The sequence below is a fragment of the Carcharhinus amblyrhynchos genome, chromosome 13 (assembly GCF_965287045.1).
Source record: "Carcharhinus amblyrhynchos chromosome 13, sCarAmb.v2.hapA, whole genome shotgun sequence".
Classification (NCBI taxonomy): domain Eukaryota; kingdom Metazoa; phylum Chordata; class Chondrichthyes; order Carcharhiniformes; family Carcharhinidae; genus Carcharhinus; species Carcharhinus amblyrhynchos.
The window spans coordinates 6166256-6186900 of record NC_137336.1 but is presented as its reverse complement, the minus strand read 5'-3'; the positions used below and the strand labels follow the sequence as shown (position 1 = coordinate 6186900).

The following is a 20645-nucleotide window of genomic DNA, read 5'->3' as shown; positions in this document are numbered from 1 at the left end:
TCCATGTAATTGCCTTTATTTAAGTTTAAGACTAGTCGTAGACCTACAATTCTTACCATTCCTCCCGTCAAACTGAGTGTAAAATTCAGTAATGTTATAATGACTGCTACCTCGAGACGCATGTTCTATGAGGTGTTAATGAGGGTGGCACGTTCTATATTAATGACTTAGATGAATGGGCTGAAGGCAGCTAAGTGGATTGATCATATAAATATAGGTAAGCATATAATTTGTCAAGAGGACATGAATATTCTGTAAAGGGATTTAAACAGGTTAAGCGAGTGGACAAAATATTTACAAGATGGAGTTTAATGCGGGAAAATGTAAAGTTGCCTACTTTGGCAGTCGTAAAAGAAAATCATTGCATTATTTGAATTGAGGTGGACTGACTCATTATGCATTATAAGGTCCCAAAGTCGGTTGTCTGGTTTGCTTTGGAAGGTGTTATTCGAAAAAACATAAGCTGATGATTGTCTTTGAAGAAATGACTAAGACACAAAATCAAAATGTTACTTCTGATTTCCCAGCGGAGGACACGAATGTTATCCCAATTGTAACAGAAAAGGCAAAGTTTCTAGAAAGGGAGGAACTAAGAACAATCATCGTCAGAAGGGAAACATTACTGAGGAAACAATTGGCAGTGAAGGCAGGCAATCTTTTCGGGTCTGGTGGCCTACATACTAGCGTCTTAAAGGGAATTCCGTTTGAGATAGTGGATCCATTGGTTACAATATTCCAAAATTCCCTGGGTGCCGGAATGGATTTGATGAATTTAAAAAAATGCTAATATAATACCCTTATTAAAAAACTGAGTGAGGTAAAAATACAGGAAAATATAGGCCAATTAAGTTAACATCTGTTGTCAGGAAATAATTAGAATCAATTTTGAAGTAAATAATAACAGGATATTTGCAAACTCAAGATGCAATCTGTCAGAATCAACATGGCTTTATGAAGATTGAGTCACACTTGACTAATTTGCTTGAGATCTTCAAAGATTCAACAAGCAAGGAGGATAATGGTGATTCTGTAGATGTAGTATATCTGGAATTTCAGAAGGCATTTGATAAGGAGTCACAGAAAAGACTAATACACAATGTTAGCTCACATGGGATGAGGAGTAATTTATTTGTTTGCTTCGAGGGCTGGCTAACCGAGAGAAAACAGAGTCACGCAAAATTAGTCTTTCTTAGGTTGCCAAGATGTATCTAGTGGGTTTGGCCCTTGGACCTAATTAGTTATAATCTATATTAATGACTTGGATGCAAGGACAGTAGTTAACAAAGCCAGATTTGCAGATGAGTCTAAAATAAAGGGGATAGTAAGTTGCAATAATGAAGCAAGAAAATTAAAATATGGATAGGTTAAGTGAATGGACACAATTAGGCAGATGGAATTCAACTTGGACATGTGTAAAGTTATTCGTTTGGTAGGAAAAGTACAAAGGCAAATTAATATCTAAATAGGGAGAAACTTCAGAATGTGTCAGTGCAGAGGGATCTGGGTGTCCTTCTGCATGGATCACAGAAAACTAGTATGCAGGTACAGCAAATAATAAGAAAGGCAAGTGGAATATTGCCGTTTATTGCTAAAAGAATAGAACAGAAAAGGAACGGGGTGTTGCTGCTACTGTACGAAGCATTAGTCAGACCGCGTTTCGAATATTGCTCTGTTTCTTGTCGCTCAGCCAATTTTGATTCCATGTTGCCGCTGTCCCTTTTAATCCACGAGACATAACTTTGCTCACAGGTCTATTTTGCGGCACCTTACTGATTTGTATTTACGTAGTCGAGGGACCTACATGATATATTTGTTGTGTGTATACAGAACATTTCTTAAATGGGGAAAGGCTGGGGCAAGTTCATGTTCAAAATGACTTGGGCTTCCGCTTCATAAGTGACTGAAAGCTAGCATGCATATTCAGTAAGCAAGTCAGAGGACGAATTGTATGCTCGCTTCTAATTTCAAGAGGATTTGAACACAGGGGTAAGAAAGCTGCTCTGAATTTGTGCAGATGCTGGTGAGAACAAAATTTGTGTATTGTGCAGCTTTGGTCTCCTTACATAGAGAAGAACAATCTGGCCGTAACGGATGTGCAAAAATGTTTCAGCCTCGCGCCCTTCCCGGACTGCTGACCGGTAACATCGCGAGAAACCGGGTGTGAACCTTGTTTTTCGCCTCTCTCGTGATCTTACCAGCTCTCCACGCCTAGCGACGAGCGTGATGAGCCGGGAAGAGCATGCAGCCTATATTCTACAGAGTGTAGAAGAACGGGAAACGAACTCATTGAAGGGCAAAGCATTTTCACAGGGCTGAGCAGGATAGATGAATGAAAGATGCTTTCCCACGGTAAAGGGGTCCGGAGCAATGGACCAGAGTTTCAGAGTAAGAGGCCATTTAAGATCTCAAGAAGGAGTAATTTCTTCTGGTGATGAATATTTGGCATTCCCTACCTCCCAGAACAGTGAAGGCTCAGTCATTGATTAATGTTCATAGCAGTGGTCGATCCATTTCCAAATGCAAATCACATTAAGGACACTTCCATGACATTGTGTGACGCAAAGTCCCTCCCAACTTTTGGTTGCACCATTTTTAATTTTGCAACAACCCCATGCAAATAAGAGTTTTATTAGGGAAGCTTCAGCATAATCAAATTGGTGAATCAGTTTCGACCCGATGAAATAGTGGTGCGTGGGGTGCCAGTGAAACAAGATGTTTTGCCTGCTTGATGTCGAGCTTCATGAACGTTGTTGAAGCTGTACTCATCCAGGCAGTTGGAAATTATTCCATCTTACTTCTGACTTGAGCCGTGTAGATGATGGACGGGTTTTGGTGTGACAACAGACAATTCAGAATAAAGCTATTTACCTAAAAATGTGTGAGAACGTGGAACTCATTACCATAGGGAGTGGTTCAAGAGAATAGCATGGGTGTCGTTAAGGGAAAGACAGACAAGCAATTAAGAGAATCCTCTGTAAGTAAGCACATTAAGGCTACATCATGAAATGTAACATTATTTTTATTCACTTAAAAGGCATGCAAAACTGCATGCCATTAGTGAGGAGTTATTTTCCTCATTATTGTCAACAAATGAGAGAAAGTACTTACCGTGAATTAAACAGCCAACTGGCTCGAAAAAGTAATTTGCACTGCTGATGTCAGAGGTACATACTGGTCGTTGAATAATGAAAAATGTGTCTGTCATAAAAAGATTAGCTCAAATCATCAGTGGAAGTAAAATAGCACTTTGTGCAAATTATTATTTTTTTGCGTAGATGCACCAACACTAGAGGGTGAATATGCACCATAGAATCGTATAGTGCAGACGGAGGTCATTCAGCCTATCGAGTCTGCACTGACCACAATCCCATCCAGCCCAACCCACATTTACCCTAGCTAGACCCCCTAAAGCTAAGGGGCAACTTAACATAGCCAATCCATCTAACCTGCACATCTTTGGACGGTGGGAGAAAACCCAAGCGTCCAGAGAAAGCCCCGCAGACACGGGGAGAATGTGCAAACTCCACACAAACAGTGACCCAAGTCGGATATCGAACCCTGGTCGCTGATGCTGTGAGGCAGCAGTGCTAACCACTGAGCCATCCATCGTGTTTTTTTACACCATGGGCCGAAGGTTCTAGTCAAATTCGCAGTAAGTTACAGCTGGAAACAACAGAGCTAAGTTCATAAATTAGAAAACATTATGGTATGTACAATTAAAGTTGCACAACGGTAAATCACAAAACCAGCTTTTCCGGTGTTCGGTAGAGGCACTATTATTTTAGGATTGTTTCCTGTTATTATTGGCTGAGTCTTTTTGTGTCGCTGTCTACCAATGAGATGCAGAAATGTAGCTGGAGATACAGCACCACCTCTCCAACACCATCGAAGTATCGAAGACACGAACAGGAGTCCTCAATCTATCGTCTCAATTTATCACTGAGGGATGCGCCGCGAAATTTAAGTTATTTGTACAAATATTCTGGGTGATTTTGCTTAAGGAAGTCCGCTGGACGGCACACGCTGAACATCATCATCCATTTAGAAAACCAGAGAAATTAACATATGGAACATAGCAAAGGCCGAACAATGCCTCGGAGAACCCGGCAGATGGATTTGCGGAACATTTATTTAAAAGAGGTGGACTACACGCTAATCTGTTGTCTGTCACACTGGTGCGTCATTTGTTTAATACTGGTATGCATAATACATTCAGTTTGTGGAACAGTTCGCTATTCTATTCGTGAAGAATTAGAGCTCCGCTCCGTTGTTGGAAACATTGCAAAGGACTTGGGGTTAGATGTGAACCAGCTTTCATTGCATTGGTATGGGACTACAAGCGGCAATATCTAGACGTCAATTTAAACACTAGAATGTTGTTCATAAAAGAAACAGTGGACAGGGAACTGATTTGTGAACAAAGCCTCGATTGTGCGCTGGTGTTGGGGGCTGTGGTGTAAAATCTATTAAACATATATTGAGTGGAAATTGAGATTTTCGACATAAATGACAATGCGCCTTTCTTCGAGAAAAATGAGTTTCACTTTCAGATCTATGAGTATGCCTCTGCGGGATCGCGCTTCCAACTGCAGAGCGCGCAGGATCCAAATGCTGTAACCAATGGAGCCCGGACCTATCAACTGAGAGAAAATCAGCACTTTATTTTAGAACTAAAATCTCGTAAGAAACACGCTGTCACCCCAGAATTAGTACTTCAAAAGCCTCTTGACCACGAGCAGCAGCCAACTCATCAGCTGACACTGACTGCAACTGATGGTGGGTCCCCTGAAAAATCCAGAACCGCCCATATTATTATCAAAGTATCTGGTGTGAACGATTTCGAACAGACCGTGTATGAGATCACCACGACGGAAAATGTACCCAAAGATTCACTGATAGCGAAAGTAAGTGCCAATGATGCTGATGACGGTTTGAATGGTGACATCAACTATTCTGTCAGTGATCGAACCCCCGAAAAGTTGAGGCATCTGTTCCGTGTGAATTCGCAAACCGGAGAAATCAGTGTTAACGGTATTGTGGACTTTGAAGCGATAAAGGATTACGAGATTTCAGTGCAAGCTATGAAAAGAAGTCCACATGCTGTGCCAGCATACTGCATCGCCCTGATAAAGATCTTGGATGTTAATGATAACATTCCTGAAATTACTCTGACTTCAAATTCATGCCCGATTCCAGAGGATGCACCTTTCAAAATGTCAGTCGCATTTTTAAAGATAACAGATCAGGATTCTGAAGAAAGGGGGAATGCTCTCTGTTGTAACTCACAAAATATTCCCTTCAGCCTTGAGAAATCTTTGAATAATTACTACGCTTGCTGGGCATCTAGATCCTGAAAAAGTGCCTCAGTACAAGATTACAATCACCTGTCCTGAGGGGGTGCGCCTCCGCTAACCAAGCACAAAACCATCTCTCTTGATGTTTCAGATGTAAATGACAACCCGTCCCGCTTTGCGAAGTCTTCGTTTGTCATGGATGTAACCGAGAATAACCGAATCGGTGCTTCTATCGGTTCCGTGTCTGCCGTTGATGCAGATTTGAATGAGAATACCAGTCTGTCTTATTCCTTTCTCGATGGCCTGATAAATGGCTTGCTTGCGCCTAATTTCGCCTCAATCTGTTCTGCCACGGGTGTGATATTTGCTCGCCGCTTATTTGATTACGCACAACTGAAACGTTTTTAGCTTTCTGTGCAAGTAACGGATGGTGGATCTCTTTCGCTCAGCAACATCGCAACAGTGAGTGTGATCGTCGTAGATCAGAATAATAATGCCCCTGTGATCATATCGCCTTTGGCAAATAGAGGTTCTCAAGCAGAGTAGACAATACATAGATCCGCTGATCCTGATTACTCAGTTGCTAAAATCACTGCCACTCATGCCGATTCTGGGCAGAACGCACATCTTTTCTCTTAGTTACTGCAACCAACAGATGGAAGCCTGTTTACCGTATCCTCGGAGATTGGGGAGATCTGGACTACCCGGCATTTTGGATTCAAAGACTTACCTAAAGAGAAACCCTTAATCTTGGTCAGGGACAGCGGAAAAAACAAACTTTTTTCAACAGTTATCATCAACTTATCCGTGTCAAAGAGTAATACGGAGCATACACCAACTGTCGGACTTTTGGGGAATTCAGAATCGTGGGCGTCGGACGTAAGACACTATCTGATTATATTTTTGGCTGATTTCGTTGATTTTCCTAATCACTATTATAACCCTTTCCATTAAGATTCACAAAGGCAAAGATGGAATGCATGACCGCAGTTATTCCTGGCCCATTTTGCCGCAGAAGGATGGACGGCATAGAATTCAGAAGCCTGGTGTGAACAGTCAGTCAACACCACATTTTACAGGGGTTTACGAAAGTGGCATGCTCCCGCAAAGGGTTCAGTACGAATTGTGTCCAGATCCAAGCATAAGTGATTTTATGCTTCTAAAATTGCATGGCCCTGTTGCACCAATGAGTAATATCAAAACCGGGTCCTGTATGTCGCAAGGAAATGAACAAATACTGAATTATGCAATTAACAGCAGTGTGGCATCTGCTGAGTTAAGTCGCCCTTCATATGTTTCGGAATACATGATCGTGTGTAAACTCGTAACTCACACTGCCAGTACTGATATCGCATTGGAATAAACTAGCTGGTATTGTTACGTCAAGACAGCAAAGTAAAGCCAGAATCTGCAGAATTAAATCCGTTTCTAACATTCTATCAGAGAATGCAAGCTAAATGTTAAGAACCCACGGTGTAATTGTATTTTTCTCCTGTCCCTCTGGTTGTTTTGCCTTTCTTTCACTTTCCAAACGTGCTGCCAGACTGGCGGGTATTTTCACAAAATGTTGCCTTTGTTTTAGAATCCAACGCCCATTGTATTCTGCCTTTCTAAATAACCAAGCAGTGGTAGCAAATGGCGTGGGTAAATGTTTCTACTTGAGAAACGTGATTCAATTATCTTCTTTAAGCATCTGTCTGTTTCCAGCAACTGTGAAACTGAAAGCGTTCAACTCCATAGCTTGTTAAAAGATACTGATGGCTGTATTTTGACATTTTTTCTCGAGAGCAATTAGGGATAGACAATAAATGTTGACCTAGCCAGCGACTTCCGATTCCAGAAACTGATGATTTTAAATGTTGGGAAAGTAACGTTTAGGTAGATTACATAACTGATTTAACAAAACATGCAGAGAGTCCGAGGTCAGTTAATCCAGCTTGAGAAGTGGTAGATTTGCATTACTATAAGTAAAGATCAGCCATTGTCGATAAAAACAACACATATTAACATCACGTCCACAGATCCCTGAAGGTGGCATGGCAGGTAGACAATGTGGTTCGGCAGTATATGGGATACTTGCCCTTATTAGCCTAGGCGTAGAATACAAAAGCAGGAGACCATGCTGAAAACGTATAAAAGGATTTTAGGCCACAGTGGGGTACTGTTTATGTTCTGGTCACCGCAAAAGAGAATGATGTGATGTACTGGAAAGGATGCATGGCTGTTTTACCAGGATGCTCCTGGACTGGAAGGTCTAATCTATGAGGAGTAGTTGCGTAGGCTGGGGCTATTTTCCTTGAATTAGCAAACGTTGAGGCGGCCGTGATAGATATGTAGGTTTGTGAGGCGCATAATTGGATGGGTAAGAAAGCAGATTTTTCCATTAATACAGAGACGATAACTAGCCAAGTGGTTATAAGGTAAATGTAGAAGGCTAAAAGTTCAGTTGAGGAGATAAGTTTTCACCCAGAAAGTGGTGGCAGTCTGAAATTCACTGCCAGAAATAGTGATTGAGCCTGTAACTCTCATAACATTTTAGAAGTATTTAGATAATCGCTTGCATTTTCATAACTTCCAGAGGTATGAGCTAAACGCTGCAAAATGGAATATAGTCAGATTTTCGCAGACCACCGTGACCACGATGGGGTGAATGGCCTCCTTCTGTGCTTTAAACGTCTACCTTTGAATAACAACGGGTCCGACATTAAACAAGAACCTACGTTTGTCACCGTGTTCCATTGGGAAAGCCTGTCCCTTGATTTTCCGATATTTGAAACAAAATGAACAAGTTGAGTCAGAACGTTACACTCAAAAACTAATTAGAACATAATTAAAATATTCCTGTAATTAACTCTCGGGATACAAGTATTGCCAGCAACCCCAGCATTTGTTGTCAATTGCTACTTGGGAAGGTAATGCGGAACCGTCTACTTGAAAGGCTGCAATTGCTTTGGTGAAGGTATGCCTGCGGTTCTGCTAGATACGAGTTCCAAAAATTATTATTGCAATCAAACTACAGTCAGAGCTAAGTTTTATGCCAAGCTGACTGAACCAACGTGCTTACCCACTAAAATACTGAACATAAACCCTAGGTCTGGATGTTGGTGATTGTACATCTGCCGGACACCTGGGTGGCTGGAAGTTTTACATCTGTGAGGTTTGATGATGAGCTTACTACTTTGCTTGCCGTTGTTAGTTGACTCTCAGGATGATGAAGGACAGAATAAGGCCATTCAGCCCCTCATATCAAGGTTAGCTGTCTGGAAGAGCTAATCACTTGGTGCCAAACCTTACATTTTCCTGTAGTCCTGCAATTCCTTTCGCTTTTTTTCGAATTACCTCTCGGACAACACAACCACATTGCATTCCAAATGTATATTGATGTCGCCTTTGTTTTTCTTGCGAATAACCATAACGCAATGTCTTCTGCTCTCGATAATTTTGCCAAGGGAAAGAATTTCTCCTCAGATATTTTGTCGTGGGTGTTCGTGATTTTGAAAAGTGATCTCATACCTCTTAATATTCTCTACTCCGTTGAGAACGTCTCCAGCTTCTCCTATCAGCCTGGGCAGTTGAAGTTTCTTATCCTGGAATACTTCGCATGATTCTTTTCTTCTAATGTTTTCGCATCCTTCCTAAAGCGTGGTCCGCAGAAGTGGACATAATTGCCAATTGAAGGCGAACCTGACTTTTGCACAAGTTTTCAGAACTTCCTTGCAGTTATGCTCTATGCCAATATTTATAAAGCCCGTGGTCCTGCGTGCTTTATTAACTGCCTTTATCACAGTCATTCATTGGGCATGCATAGTTCTGGGTTTCTCCGCTACCATTTAGAAATGCATACTTTATCCTATATTTCCTTTCCTTGCTTTTCTATCAAAATTAACCGTTTCACATTTTACTGCATTAAGTTGCGCCTGACATTAGTCCATTAATTCGACAAGTCTGTTCAAGCCCTCTTGAAATATATCACGATCACTTTAACAGTTCGTAATACGAGGTTTTGTGCTACTGAAATATTTTCAAATATTCCTTGAACACAGAATTCAAGGCCAGGAGTATAGATTTTTTTTTAACAAGTTGTCCCTACACCGTCACCAGAGAACCCCACTTTAGGCATTTCTCAATTGAAAAAATAACTAACATCGCTAATTTGTTACCTGCTATTCAGCAATCTATAACGCATGCTGGTACTGTGAGGGCTTTAACTTTGCTGCCAATATAGTTATGGGACACTTTATCAACTGCCTTTTGTAAAACTCTACATCAACTGCATAACCCCATTCAGTCTTTCTGTTACCTTATCAAACAAAACCTTAAAAAAGTTCATTGCATGCGATTCCATATCATCAACAAATCCATGCAGGCTTATTAATCCACAACTGACCAAATAACTGGTAATTTTGCTCCAAATTATCGTTTCTAAAATCATTCCCACGACCCAGTTAAAACTAAATCGCCAGCAGTTTCTCGGTTTATCCCTCACGCACCTTTTGAAAAGAAGGTGATTTTTTTGTTAATTCTACAGCCTTCTGACGCCATTCATTTATCTTGAATTCTGGTCATTGCTCCATAACGTCCAGGATTACATGCTTCAGTATTATTGGATGCATCTCACCCGACTCTAGTGGCTTTATGAACTTTTAACATATCTAAGCAATCTAATATTTCCTTCTCAAAAAAATTGATCAATCCTATATCTCAACCTGAACCTTTTATTTTGCTGTGACTTGAGAGCGTTTTCCTTCCTTGGTTCAGTCATGTCTTTATTAGTATTCCATCCATACCCTTTGCCTCACATTATGAACTGTTAGAGTGATCGTGATGTATTTCAAGAGGGCTTGAACAGGCTTGTTGAATTAATGGACAAATGCCAGGTGCAATTTAATGCAGGAAAATGTGAAACGGTTAATTTTGATAGAAAAACAAGGAAAGGAAACATAGGATAAAGTATGCATTTCTCAATGGTAGCAGAGAAACCCAGAACTATGCATGCCCAATGAATGACTGTGATAAAGGCAGGTAATGAAACATTAATTTTTATTCCCTATCTGACCCCATTCCCCGTTTACCACCTGGTTATTATTTATAATCCAAAGAAGATCTTTGGACTCCCTTTTATAACAGTTGCTAAAATCTTCTCAAATTTGTCTTTGCTGATCATATTTCACTCCTCAAATTCTCTGCGAAAGTTTTATATTTAGCGTGGCTCTCAGTTGTATTATCCTGCTGGCATCAGTCATTTGCTCGCTTTATTTGTGTTATTTCATTTTCTATCTCTGTCGTTTCCCAAAGAAAAACACTAAATTTGCTTGCCCTACTTTTCAGGCTCTTTGTACTGAACCCACACCTGAGCTGTCCCTTCTTCGATCCTACCATTACAGAGTTGTAGTCCAATCTCCTATTCTAATTTACTTGGGCTGGATCAAAACCAGTGAAGTTTTCTTTTGATTTGATTTATTTATTCTTGTCACATATATTGGTATCGTTTCTTGTGCACAATACAGACACAGCATAACATTCACAGAGCACATTGGAGAGAATGACAGGAGAGGGTGCAGAATGTAGTGTTACAGACATAAAAGATAGAATTAGAGGGTACGCTGGGGACAGCTCATAAGAAGCCACCATGCTCCCTGCCATCTTGAAACTGGCCTTTTGCCAATTGCTCCTTCCAATTCTCAGTCGTTCCTTGTCATTTTATGTAGCTAACACAAATTATATGATACTAGAGAACTTAATTCAGTTGGTAAGAAGTTTCACAATACCAGGTTAGAGATTTATTTGGTAGCACGAGCTTTCAGCTGATGAAGGAGCAGCACTCTGAAAGCTCATGCTACAAAATAACTCTTGCACTTTAATCTGATGTTGCGAGACTTCTTTCTGCACCCATCCCACTCCATCACCAGCATCTCCACATCTTGATTTGCTTGGCCCAGGACATTTCCCAGAATCTGGCCCTTCCTTCTTTACTGGGCCTGTAACATTCACTTGAATACAAATCACAGAATGTCCCTCTCTCTGGCCTTTACAGATTCCTATTCATGTCAATATTATGATTATTAAAGTTCGCCATTATGGTTGCACTCTACTTCTTGCACCTCTCTGTAATTGTCTTGAAAATTCTTTCTGCTATGTCTTTACCACTAGATGTTGGCCTTTAGAATTCACCCAGGAGTGTAATGACACCTTTTTTTCTGGGCTCTATCCAAATAGATTTCGTCCTTGAATTTACGAGGATATCTTCCCTCTCCAGCTCCGTAATGTTCTCCTTAATCAGGACAGCTATGTAACCTAATTTCTTTTGTTGCTACTTTGCTGAATGCTTAGTATCCAGGAACATTTAGTCCACAGTTCTGCCGTTCTTGAATCAAGCGTCCATTATCACCAGACCTCACAGACCCACGCAATTATCTGTGCCTGAAGGCCATCTTTATTTACCACAACCCAAACATTCAGGTTTATATACAGTGAACCTAATGTCTAATCCATTTAATTCATTTTTACTGTGACTGAACATAAGATGCATTTATCATTCCAGTCCTACCTGCCTCTACCAATTTGCTGTGCACCTTGCTTTTCCTTGGTGCCATTTTGTGGTTTCCACATACGTGCCAATATAGTTTAAACATACACGATAGCACAGGCAATATCTCTCCTGAAGGGATATTGCTTCTGGTTCAGTTGAGGTCTAGCACGAATCCCTCTGCAGGTCATTTATCCCCCAAGTACCTTTCCCAAGCTACCAAACATCGAAACTTGCCCTTATGCATTCCCCACACATTCATATGTTCCGCATTCCTATTTCTGCACAATCTAGCACATGCCATCACAGGCAATCTCGTATTTACTACCTTGAACACTCTGCTTGCTTCTTTCTTTCCCAGTGCTATACCCTGCCTGCAAGACTACATTCATTGTTCAACCTTTGCCTGCTGCCTCACAACTCCAAGGATAATTTTCTTTTGAAGTGGAGACTGGTATCCAGAGAATAAAATTTGCGGCAAGCTAGTAATTTCCTGCTTCCCTTAAAATAGATTTTCTTTATTCATCTGCAAATTGAACAATAATTTTCTGAAAATTTTACATTTCAAATGATATTAGAAGTTACATGGGCAGGCAAGGAGATGGTTGGTCAATATATACCATCCAAGCATTGAATTTGTATGGTTTATAATTTGCCAGATTGGGGCAGTAACATAGAACATTTTTCATAGCGATTTATCAGAAAACTAAATTAATGAAGCAATTCGTGTCAGTAATACAGGATTTTCTTAATTTAATAGAGTTTGTAATTCATTGGTTTCCTAGTATGAGAAGCACTAGAACGAAAAACTGTCCTTATCCCAACAGTAAGAACCAGTGAACAAAGTTCGTTTTTAGGAAAAGAAAAACACCTTATTTTAGTGGACAAATATGCCGCACTGATTCATAAAAAACATTCTCAGTCAATGAGCCTAAGTGCATGGCTTATACAATGACGTAAATTGGAATTTAAATAGTGAAGAGTTTATGACATTTGGGAATGATAAGAAATTGAGAATAGCTGAAGAATTGTTAACTGATGACAATGTTACCACATTGGGGACAGATGTCCTAAGAACAAAAAACAAAGAACAAAGAAAATTACAGGACAGGAACAGGCTCTTTGGTCTTGCAAGCCTGCAACAACCATGCTGCTTGACTTAACCAAAACCCCCTACCCCTTCGGGGACCATATCCCTCTATTCCCATCTCATTAACGTACTTGTCAAGGCACACCTTAAAAGTCACTACCGTATCTGCTTCCACTACCTCCCCGGCAATGAGTTCCAGGCATCGACCACCCTTTGTGTAAAAAAATCTGACTCGTACATCTCTCTTAAAACTTTCCTTTGCACCTTAAACCTACGCCCCCTAGTAATTGACTGTTCCATCCTGGGAAAAACCTTCTGACTATCCATTCTGTCTATACGTGTCATAATCTTGCAGACTTCTATCAGGTGTCCCCCAACCTCCATTGCTCCGGTGAGAACAAACCAAGTTTCTCCAATCTCTCCTCATAGCTAATGCCCTCCATACCAGGCAACATCCTGTTTTTTTTTCTGTACCCTCTCCAAAGCCGCCATATCCTTCTGATAGTGTGGCAACCAGAGTTGAACATTAAATTCCAAGTGTGGCCTCACTAAGGCTCTATAAAGCGTCAACATGATTTGCCAATTTTGAAACTCAATACCCAGGCTGATGAAGACAAGCAAGCTGTGTGCCTTCTTGACTATCTTCTCCATTTGCATTGCCACTTTCAGTGACCTGTGTACCTCTACACCCAAAACCCTTTCCTATCAATACTCCTAATGGCTCTGCCATTTACTGTATATTTCCTATCTGCATTCAAAAATTCCAAAATTCATTACCTCATATTTGTCCGGGTTAAAGTCCATATGCTATCTCTCTGCCGAAGGCTCCAACTGATCTATATCCTGCTGTATCCTCTGATGGTCCTCATTGCTATCTGCAAATCCGCCAACCTTTGTGTAGTCTGCAAATATACTAATTAATCCAGTTACATTTCCTCCAAATCATTTATACATATTTTGCAAAAAGCAAAGATCCCAGCACTGATCCCTGAGGAACACAACTTGGCAATGCCTTCCATTCAGAAATGCACCCTTCCACTGCTACCCTTTGTCTTCTTTGACCAAGCCAGTTTTGTATTCACCTTGCCAGCTCACCTTTGATCGCATCGTAAGTTCAGGAAACCAGGATATACAATCAATTTGAGTCCAGATGAGAAAAAATAAAGGAAAGGAATTACTTGTGTGAGCGGTGTACTTGTTGACATGATATGTTGGAACGGGGGAAAATAGTAATCAGGTGGGCTTCTAAATAAAAGTCCTGAATAATCAAGAGGGATTTTGACCTACATATAGATTGGAAAAATCAGATAACCGTAGAATTCTGATTATCATGGAATCTCATAGAATCATCGGATTCCTATAGTACAGAAGGAGGCCATTTGGCCCATCGAATTCCACGAAGGCCCTATTCCCACACTTCTCATTTACGCTGCTAATCCCCCTGACAGTAGAGTCAATTTAGCATGGCCAATCGAGCGAACAAGCATGTCTTAAGACTGCGGAAGGAAACTGAAACACCTAGAGGAGACCGAAATAGACACGGGGAGAATGTGCAAACTCCACACAGACAATGACCCGAGACTGAATTTGAACCCGGGTCCGTGGTGCTTACTTGTATAGCTATACCAGATCGGGTATTGTGCAATGTGATAGGGTCAATTGATCACCTCACTGGGAAGGCTCACCAAGGTAATTGCAAGCATCATCTGATTGAAGCCTGTATTCAATTTCATGAAGAAAAAAATGTGTCCAAGACGAGAATTTTCAAATTAAATAAGGGCAAATATGGTGGTACGAAAGTGGAGCTAAACTGAACAGGCAAATGTTCGGAAGTGATAGATTGTGATTTGATTTGAGTTATTGTTGTCACAATATTAGTATACAGTGAAAAGTATTGTTTCTTGCACACTTTACCGACAAAGCACGCCACAAATAGGGAAGTAAAGGAGAGAGTGCAGAATGTAGTGTTACAGTCATAGCTAGGTTGCAGTGAAAGATCAACTTAATGCAAGATATATCAATTCACAAGCCTGGTGGCAGCAAAGAAGAAGCTGCTTATGAGTCGGTTGGTATGTGACCTCAAACTTTTGTATCGTTTTTCCCGATGGAAGAAGGTAGAAGAGAGTATTTCCAGGGTGCGTGGGTCCCTGATTATGCTGGCTGTTTTTTTTCAAGGCAGCAAGAAGTGTAGACAGTGTCAATGGATCGGAGGCTAGATTGGGTAGTGGACTGGAATTTGTTCAGGACCCTTTGTCGTTTATTGCGGTTTTGGGAAGTGTAGGAGCCACACCAAGCTGTGATACAACCAGATCAAGAGGTTTTCAATGGTCGACAGTCAAGGGGGTATTTCATAATATACAGAAGAGACACATTCAAATTAAAAAAGGATAATTACACGAAAAGCACCCATCATCTGTGTAAAAGGAAGAAAAAATAAATGAAGTATCAAACTAAAAGAACAAAGCATATATTTGAGCAAAGATAAGTGGCATGTTAGAAGGCTAAAAACAACATAAAGAACATCAAAACGATGACAAAAACTTTGATAAGGAAGGAAACAACAGAGTATGAGAAAAAACTAGGCAGTAACATCGAGGTCGATAGGAAGATCTTTCTATAGATAGTTAAATCAGAAAAGTGAACAAAATGAGAATTGGTCTTATAAAAAGCGCATTTAGGGAACTGGTAATCGAAAATAAGGCAATGGTGGATGAATTAAACATGCATTTTTCATTCATCTTCGCTATAGGTGACACCAGTAACATCCCTGGAATGACTACAAATCAGGAAGTGGAAAGGAGGGAGGAACTCTGAAAAATTGTAATCACAAAGGAAGTGGTAGTGACCAAACTGTTTGGCCTGCAGGCTGACAAATCCCTGGTCTGGATGGAGTTCATCCTAAAATTTCCTTCCTAACAGCACTATGGATGTACTTGTATCTCAGAGGTTGCAGCGGTTGAAACACACCACTAACTTCTGAATGTCAACTAAGGATGGACAATAAGTGTCAGCCTACCCAGTGGCATCTCGTAAATGAATAGAATAAAAATGACTAATGAGGAATTTGGGGCATTCGTTTGAATTTTCCAAAAGTCCATAGTTTCGAAGAAGATTTCATTCGATTGGAAGATAGCAAATCTAACTCCTTTATTTAAAAACAAAGAGGCAACAGAAAGAGAAAACTAACAGCCGGTTAGCATAATGCCAAAGGGAAAAGTTAGCAGCCGTTATTAAAGATGTTATAGCAGGGCATTTGGAAAAAAAATCAAGGTGATTGGCAACATCTATGTGGTACAGTGCAAGGGAAATCTTGTTTAACCAATTTATTGGCGATTTTGAAGGAGTCACGTTGCTGTGGATAAAGAGCAACTGGTGGGTGCGCTGCACTTAGGTTCCCAGAAGATAATTCTTAAGGTGTCACATCACATTAACTGCATAAAATAAAAGGTTATGATATAAGGGACATCATATTGGCATGCATTGAAGACTAGTTAGCTAAGAGGAAACGGGAGTCGCCGCAACTGGCAATTTTTCAGTTTGGCAGAATGTGACGAGTCTTATGTCACGAGCTGGGGTCTCAAATCTTTACAACTTATGTAAATGACTTACATGAAGGGATTGAGTAAATGGTTTCTAAAAGTGCTGATGGCTGAAAGATAGGAAACTAATTTGTGGAAATGATGTAAAGAGAATACAAAATAGGATAGATAGGTTAAATGAATAGGCAAGAAACTGGCAAAGTTACAGCAAGCAATTAAGTTTTTAAGTGTAGTTATTAGTGTCACATGTGGGCTTATATCAAAACTGCAATGAAGTTACTGTGAAAATCCTCTAGCCACCACACTCTGGCGCCTATTCCGGTATGCTGAAGGAGAATTTAGCATGACCAATGCATCTAACCAGTAAGTCTTTCAGACTGTGGGAGAAAACCGGACCACGTGGAGGAAAACCACGCAGACATGGGGAGAACGTGCAAACGCCACAGAGGCTATGACCCAAGGGCAGAATTGAACCCGGGTTCCTGGCGCCGGGAGGCAGCTGTTATTGTTTATCCTGAGGGGAATTGATTACAAAAATTGGGAGGTTATGCTTCAGTTATACAGGGCATTGGTGAGACCATACATGTACTACTGTGTGCAATATTGTCCAAGGTCCTCCTTATTTAATATGTCAAAGCTTTAGAAGCAGTTCAGAGATAGTTTACGAGGCTAATTCCAAGAAGGGGTGGTTGCCTTGCTAGGAAATTTTGGAGAAGGTATATTTGTATTCACTAGAGTTTAAGATTAAGAGACAACATGGTGGAAACCGTTAAGAACATGCATAGTATTGACAAATTGGATGTAGGGGATGTATCCTCTTGCCGGAGAATCTAGAACTAGGAACGATTGTTTTAACAAAAGAGGTCGCTCCTTTCAGTCAGAGATGAGGAGGAATTTTGTCTCAGAAAGGGTCGTGAATCTCTGGAAATCTTTTCCTCAAAAGGCATGGGAGAAGAGCTTTTGAATAATATTAAGACTGAGCAAGATAGATCCTTGATTAACAAAGTTTAAAAAGTTATCCGTCGATAGGAATGTGAAGTTGAAGTTGCAACAGAAGCACTATGATCTTATTGAATAGTGAAGAAGGCTTATGGGATTGGGGAGGGGGGGGGGCGGTGGGAGGGCGGGGTGAGGGGGAAATCACCTATTCCTGCATTTAATTCGTATGTTTGCATGTCCGTATGTAAATACATTACAGGCACTACTTATCTGGATTGGACTGTGTGGTTTTCGTCTCAACTGCACATATCTGCACAAGTGAAACCTGTGTGAGGTTACCTTCAACGTAGAAAACATAAGGGAATTTATACCAGAAGGTTACCCTTGATATCACTGTATAAACGACGAGAACAAGAGACAAGAAAGTCAGATCAAATTGAACATTATCATAGCCAGTTATACTTCCATCCAGAAAAGCGAACAGCTGCGTTACTGAATGCTTTCCAATCATTTATAATCAGGTTTCCAACAACTAGATCATTTTTTCAGGCAAATAAAATGTTTTTAAATAGAAATGCAAGTAGCAAAGAATTTATTTGGCCGCTGCAATTTACAGTCATTTAGGATGTTTAAAGATGACTAGTATGGAATAATTAAGCATTTCACCGTGTAACGTTTCCAATGTACATACAAATATTTGTTAAAACTTGTGAAAAAAAGACAAACCGATGTCATTCGCTCAATTCGTGGGGGTCATTGGCTGTTGTCCCCGTGTCTGCTTGAGTTTCCTCCAAGTGCTCTGGTTTCCTCCCAAATTCTGAAAGACATGCTGGTTATCGCAGGGACCTGAACAGGACCCGACTGTGGCGACAAGGGGAATTTCACAGTAACACCATTGCGGTGTTAATATAAGCCTTACACGTAGCCAATAAAAAAAAGCAATGACGTCACACTATTACTCGAATAGGAGCGTATGAAAACACACGCCTCTAACTTTCCTTTCTCATTTTTGCTTTCAGATATATGGGAATCAACAGCTCGATTTGGATCAGTCCGCCATTGAAAGATGCGCTTCAGGACAATATGGCATAGGGTTGTACGCTTCTGATAAAAACGACGTGGGACCTGATCCCAGAAGGCTTGTAGAAATACATTCGCGTGCCTTATAGGAGCTACGAATGGATTCAGAACCACTAGAAGTAATGTTTTTGTTAATGTGGTGAGCAGGTTAATAAAGTATTATGTTTGCTCTGCTTACTTTGTCTAAGTTAACCTGAATAATGTTGTCCAAGTTTCCTAGTTTCTTGTGGTGCATCAAGATGCATCAACTCTGTACAGTCCAATTGCATGTTTCCCAGATGAGCCGTGGTGGTGTGCGTCAGAATAATCTTCGTCTACAGATACACACGAAATCGGGGAATGTCTTGCTATACAGTTCCTCAGGTACATAACCTTCTCCACAACGTTCTAGGATGTTGCAGGGAAAGAGTGCCACCTCTTTAATGGGCCAGATATTCCTCGTATTCTGAAAAAGACAGCCCTCGTATGTGATGCAATTCCGGACCGGATTCTTGCTAATCCACAATACCTGCTAGTTTTTTTTTTAATTTTCCTTGCAGCAAATTCTGCATTTATCTCACTGAAATAGAACGACAATTCCTGTTCGATTCTCTACGACTCATCAGTACACGATGAAATAGTTCTCGTTGAATGGAACAGAGCTGAATGAAGACGACAGCTGGATTATAGACCAATATGACAATAGGCAATATCTATTGCACGGTAAACTAGGGAATGAAGAGAGCTACAGAAATCGTTTCGGAAGAAACTTACATATGCGAACAAAGGGCAGCAGTGAACTAACAGGAAGGAATTTTGGGTATGCGTGAGAGACTGTAAAGGCTACTATTCTTGTTTGTGCATTGATGTTTGATTTTTAGATAGTTGTTTGAGCTATTAATCGATTGTGGTAACGTCCATTATGTCCGCAGTAGCAAGTAGCACTGTCAATGTTTTGAAAAGTACATCTCGGTGTTAATGAATCCAATTTACCTAATAAATGGAGTCTGCTTCAAATAAATTTGACTTCTAGTATCTTCTTAATCCCCATTGAAGCTGCTTCTAGCAACGTGATACCAAACGACGTTACTTTTAATTTATACTTGTGAAGGAACATGAACATGAGGAATCAGTTTACGAAAATCAAAGATACACTTGAAGGCCTGGTTCAGTGGATCAATATTTGAATATCCATCGTAGCGCACTAAGGAAAAATTCTAGATAGTTGAGTGTGTTCGGACGTCTACCAGTAAATTACTTTGGGAAAACAAGAAATGACGTGACCTGACTTCGGTCTCTAATTGAGAGAACCTGATAGAAAAGCAGGGAGAGATGGTATGGTTGAAAGTAGACATGAATATGGGTAGGAAAATCTTTGTGATGAAAAATGCTAAGGGAATGCAGGAAGACAGCGAATGCACAGGGTTGTTTCAAATCATGGAGGACGAGAATCATTTAACGCCTAGCTGGAAGGAAGAAAGGAGTATGTCTCATTTTGAAACTTGGACTGTGGCGGGTTGGGGGGAGGTGGGTGGTCAATGGCGAATGAAGATTTTAAGTGAGGCGAGAGAGGAGTGGAAGCATGTAAGTTACTTAAATCACGATAGAGTCAATAGTAGTGTAGGTCGCTTAAGAAGTATAAAGTGGGAGATTTTAACAAGTATAAAATGACGTCACTCATAAGCCATCATTTCCATTAAGGTCCTAATAGTAATGCACACACCCAGGTACGATACAATGGACAAGAAAGACATGATTCTCTGTCGAGAAGGTAGTCTGCAGGGGACAGCAACTTATTAACTGGCAAATAGAGTTCCATGGACCATCGTACATATGACTGTAGTTGACAAAATTCATCCGCATTCAACGAGTTAACAGAGGAAGTTAATGATTGTCGACTTTGGATAATTAATACTGTTGCTGCTAAGGAGGTAGAAATGTTTGCCACGATGGTTGCTTCAGGTAAAGAAAAGTAGGCAGAGATACACAGGCTGTACGCTTAAGTATTAATGGCATCCATTATATTTTAGCATAGGAGCATTGGCCACTGAAGTAGAAGGATTGGGTTAACCAAGGTTCATTTGCTGATTCACGTTTAATTCCTAACTAGTTCTGTATTAGTTGTGTTATTTGTTCATTTTATCCACATGGTAACGGCCGTTGAAGTGCATGCGCTTTAGTTCTCCATGGCACTCCTA

The 20645-nt window shown here is 40.5% G+C and overlaps 1 protein-coding gene across 7 annotated transcripts in view; it reads left to right on the top strand.

Annotated features, from left to right (window-relative positions):
- The window catches only part of LOC145351669 (protocadherin-10-like), a 207283-nt gene extending 187836 nt beyond the window's left edge, over positions 1-19447 (top strand). For all 7 annotated transcript variants that reach the window (XM_080201229.1, XM_080201231.1, XM_080201232.1 and 4 more), the window contains one exon: positions 18408-19447. In XM_080201229.1, the coding sequence (XP_080057355.1) occupies positions 18408-18557 (150 nt within the window). In that variant the 3' untranslated portion in view covers positions 18558-19447. The remainder of the gene's footprint in view (positions 1-18407) is intronic.
- The last annotated feature ends 1198 nt before the right edge of the window (positions 19448-20645 follow it).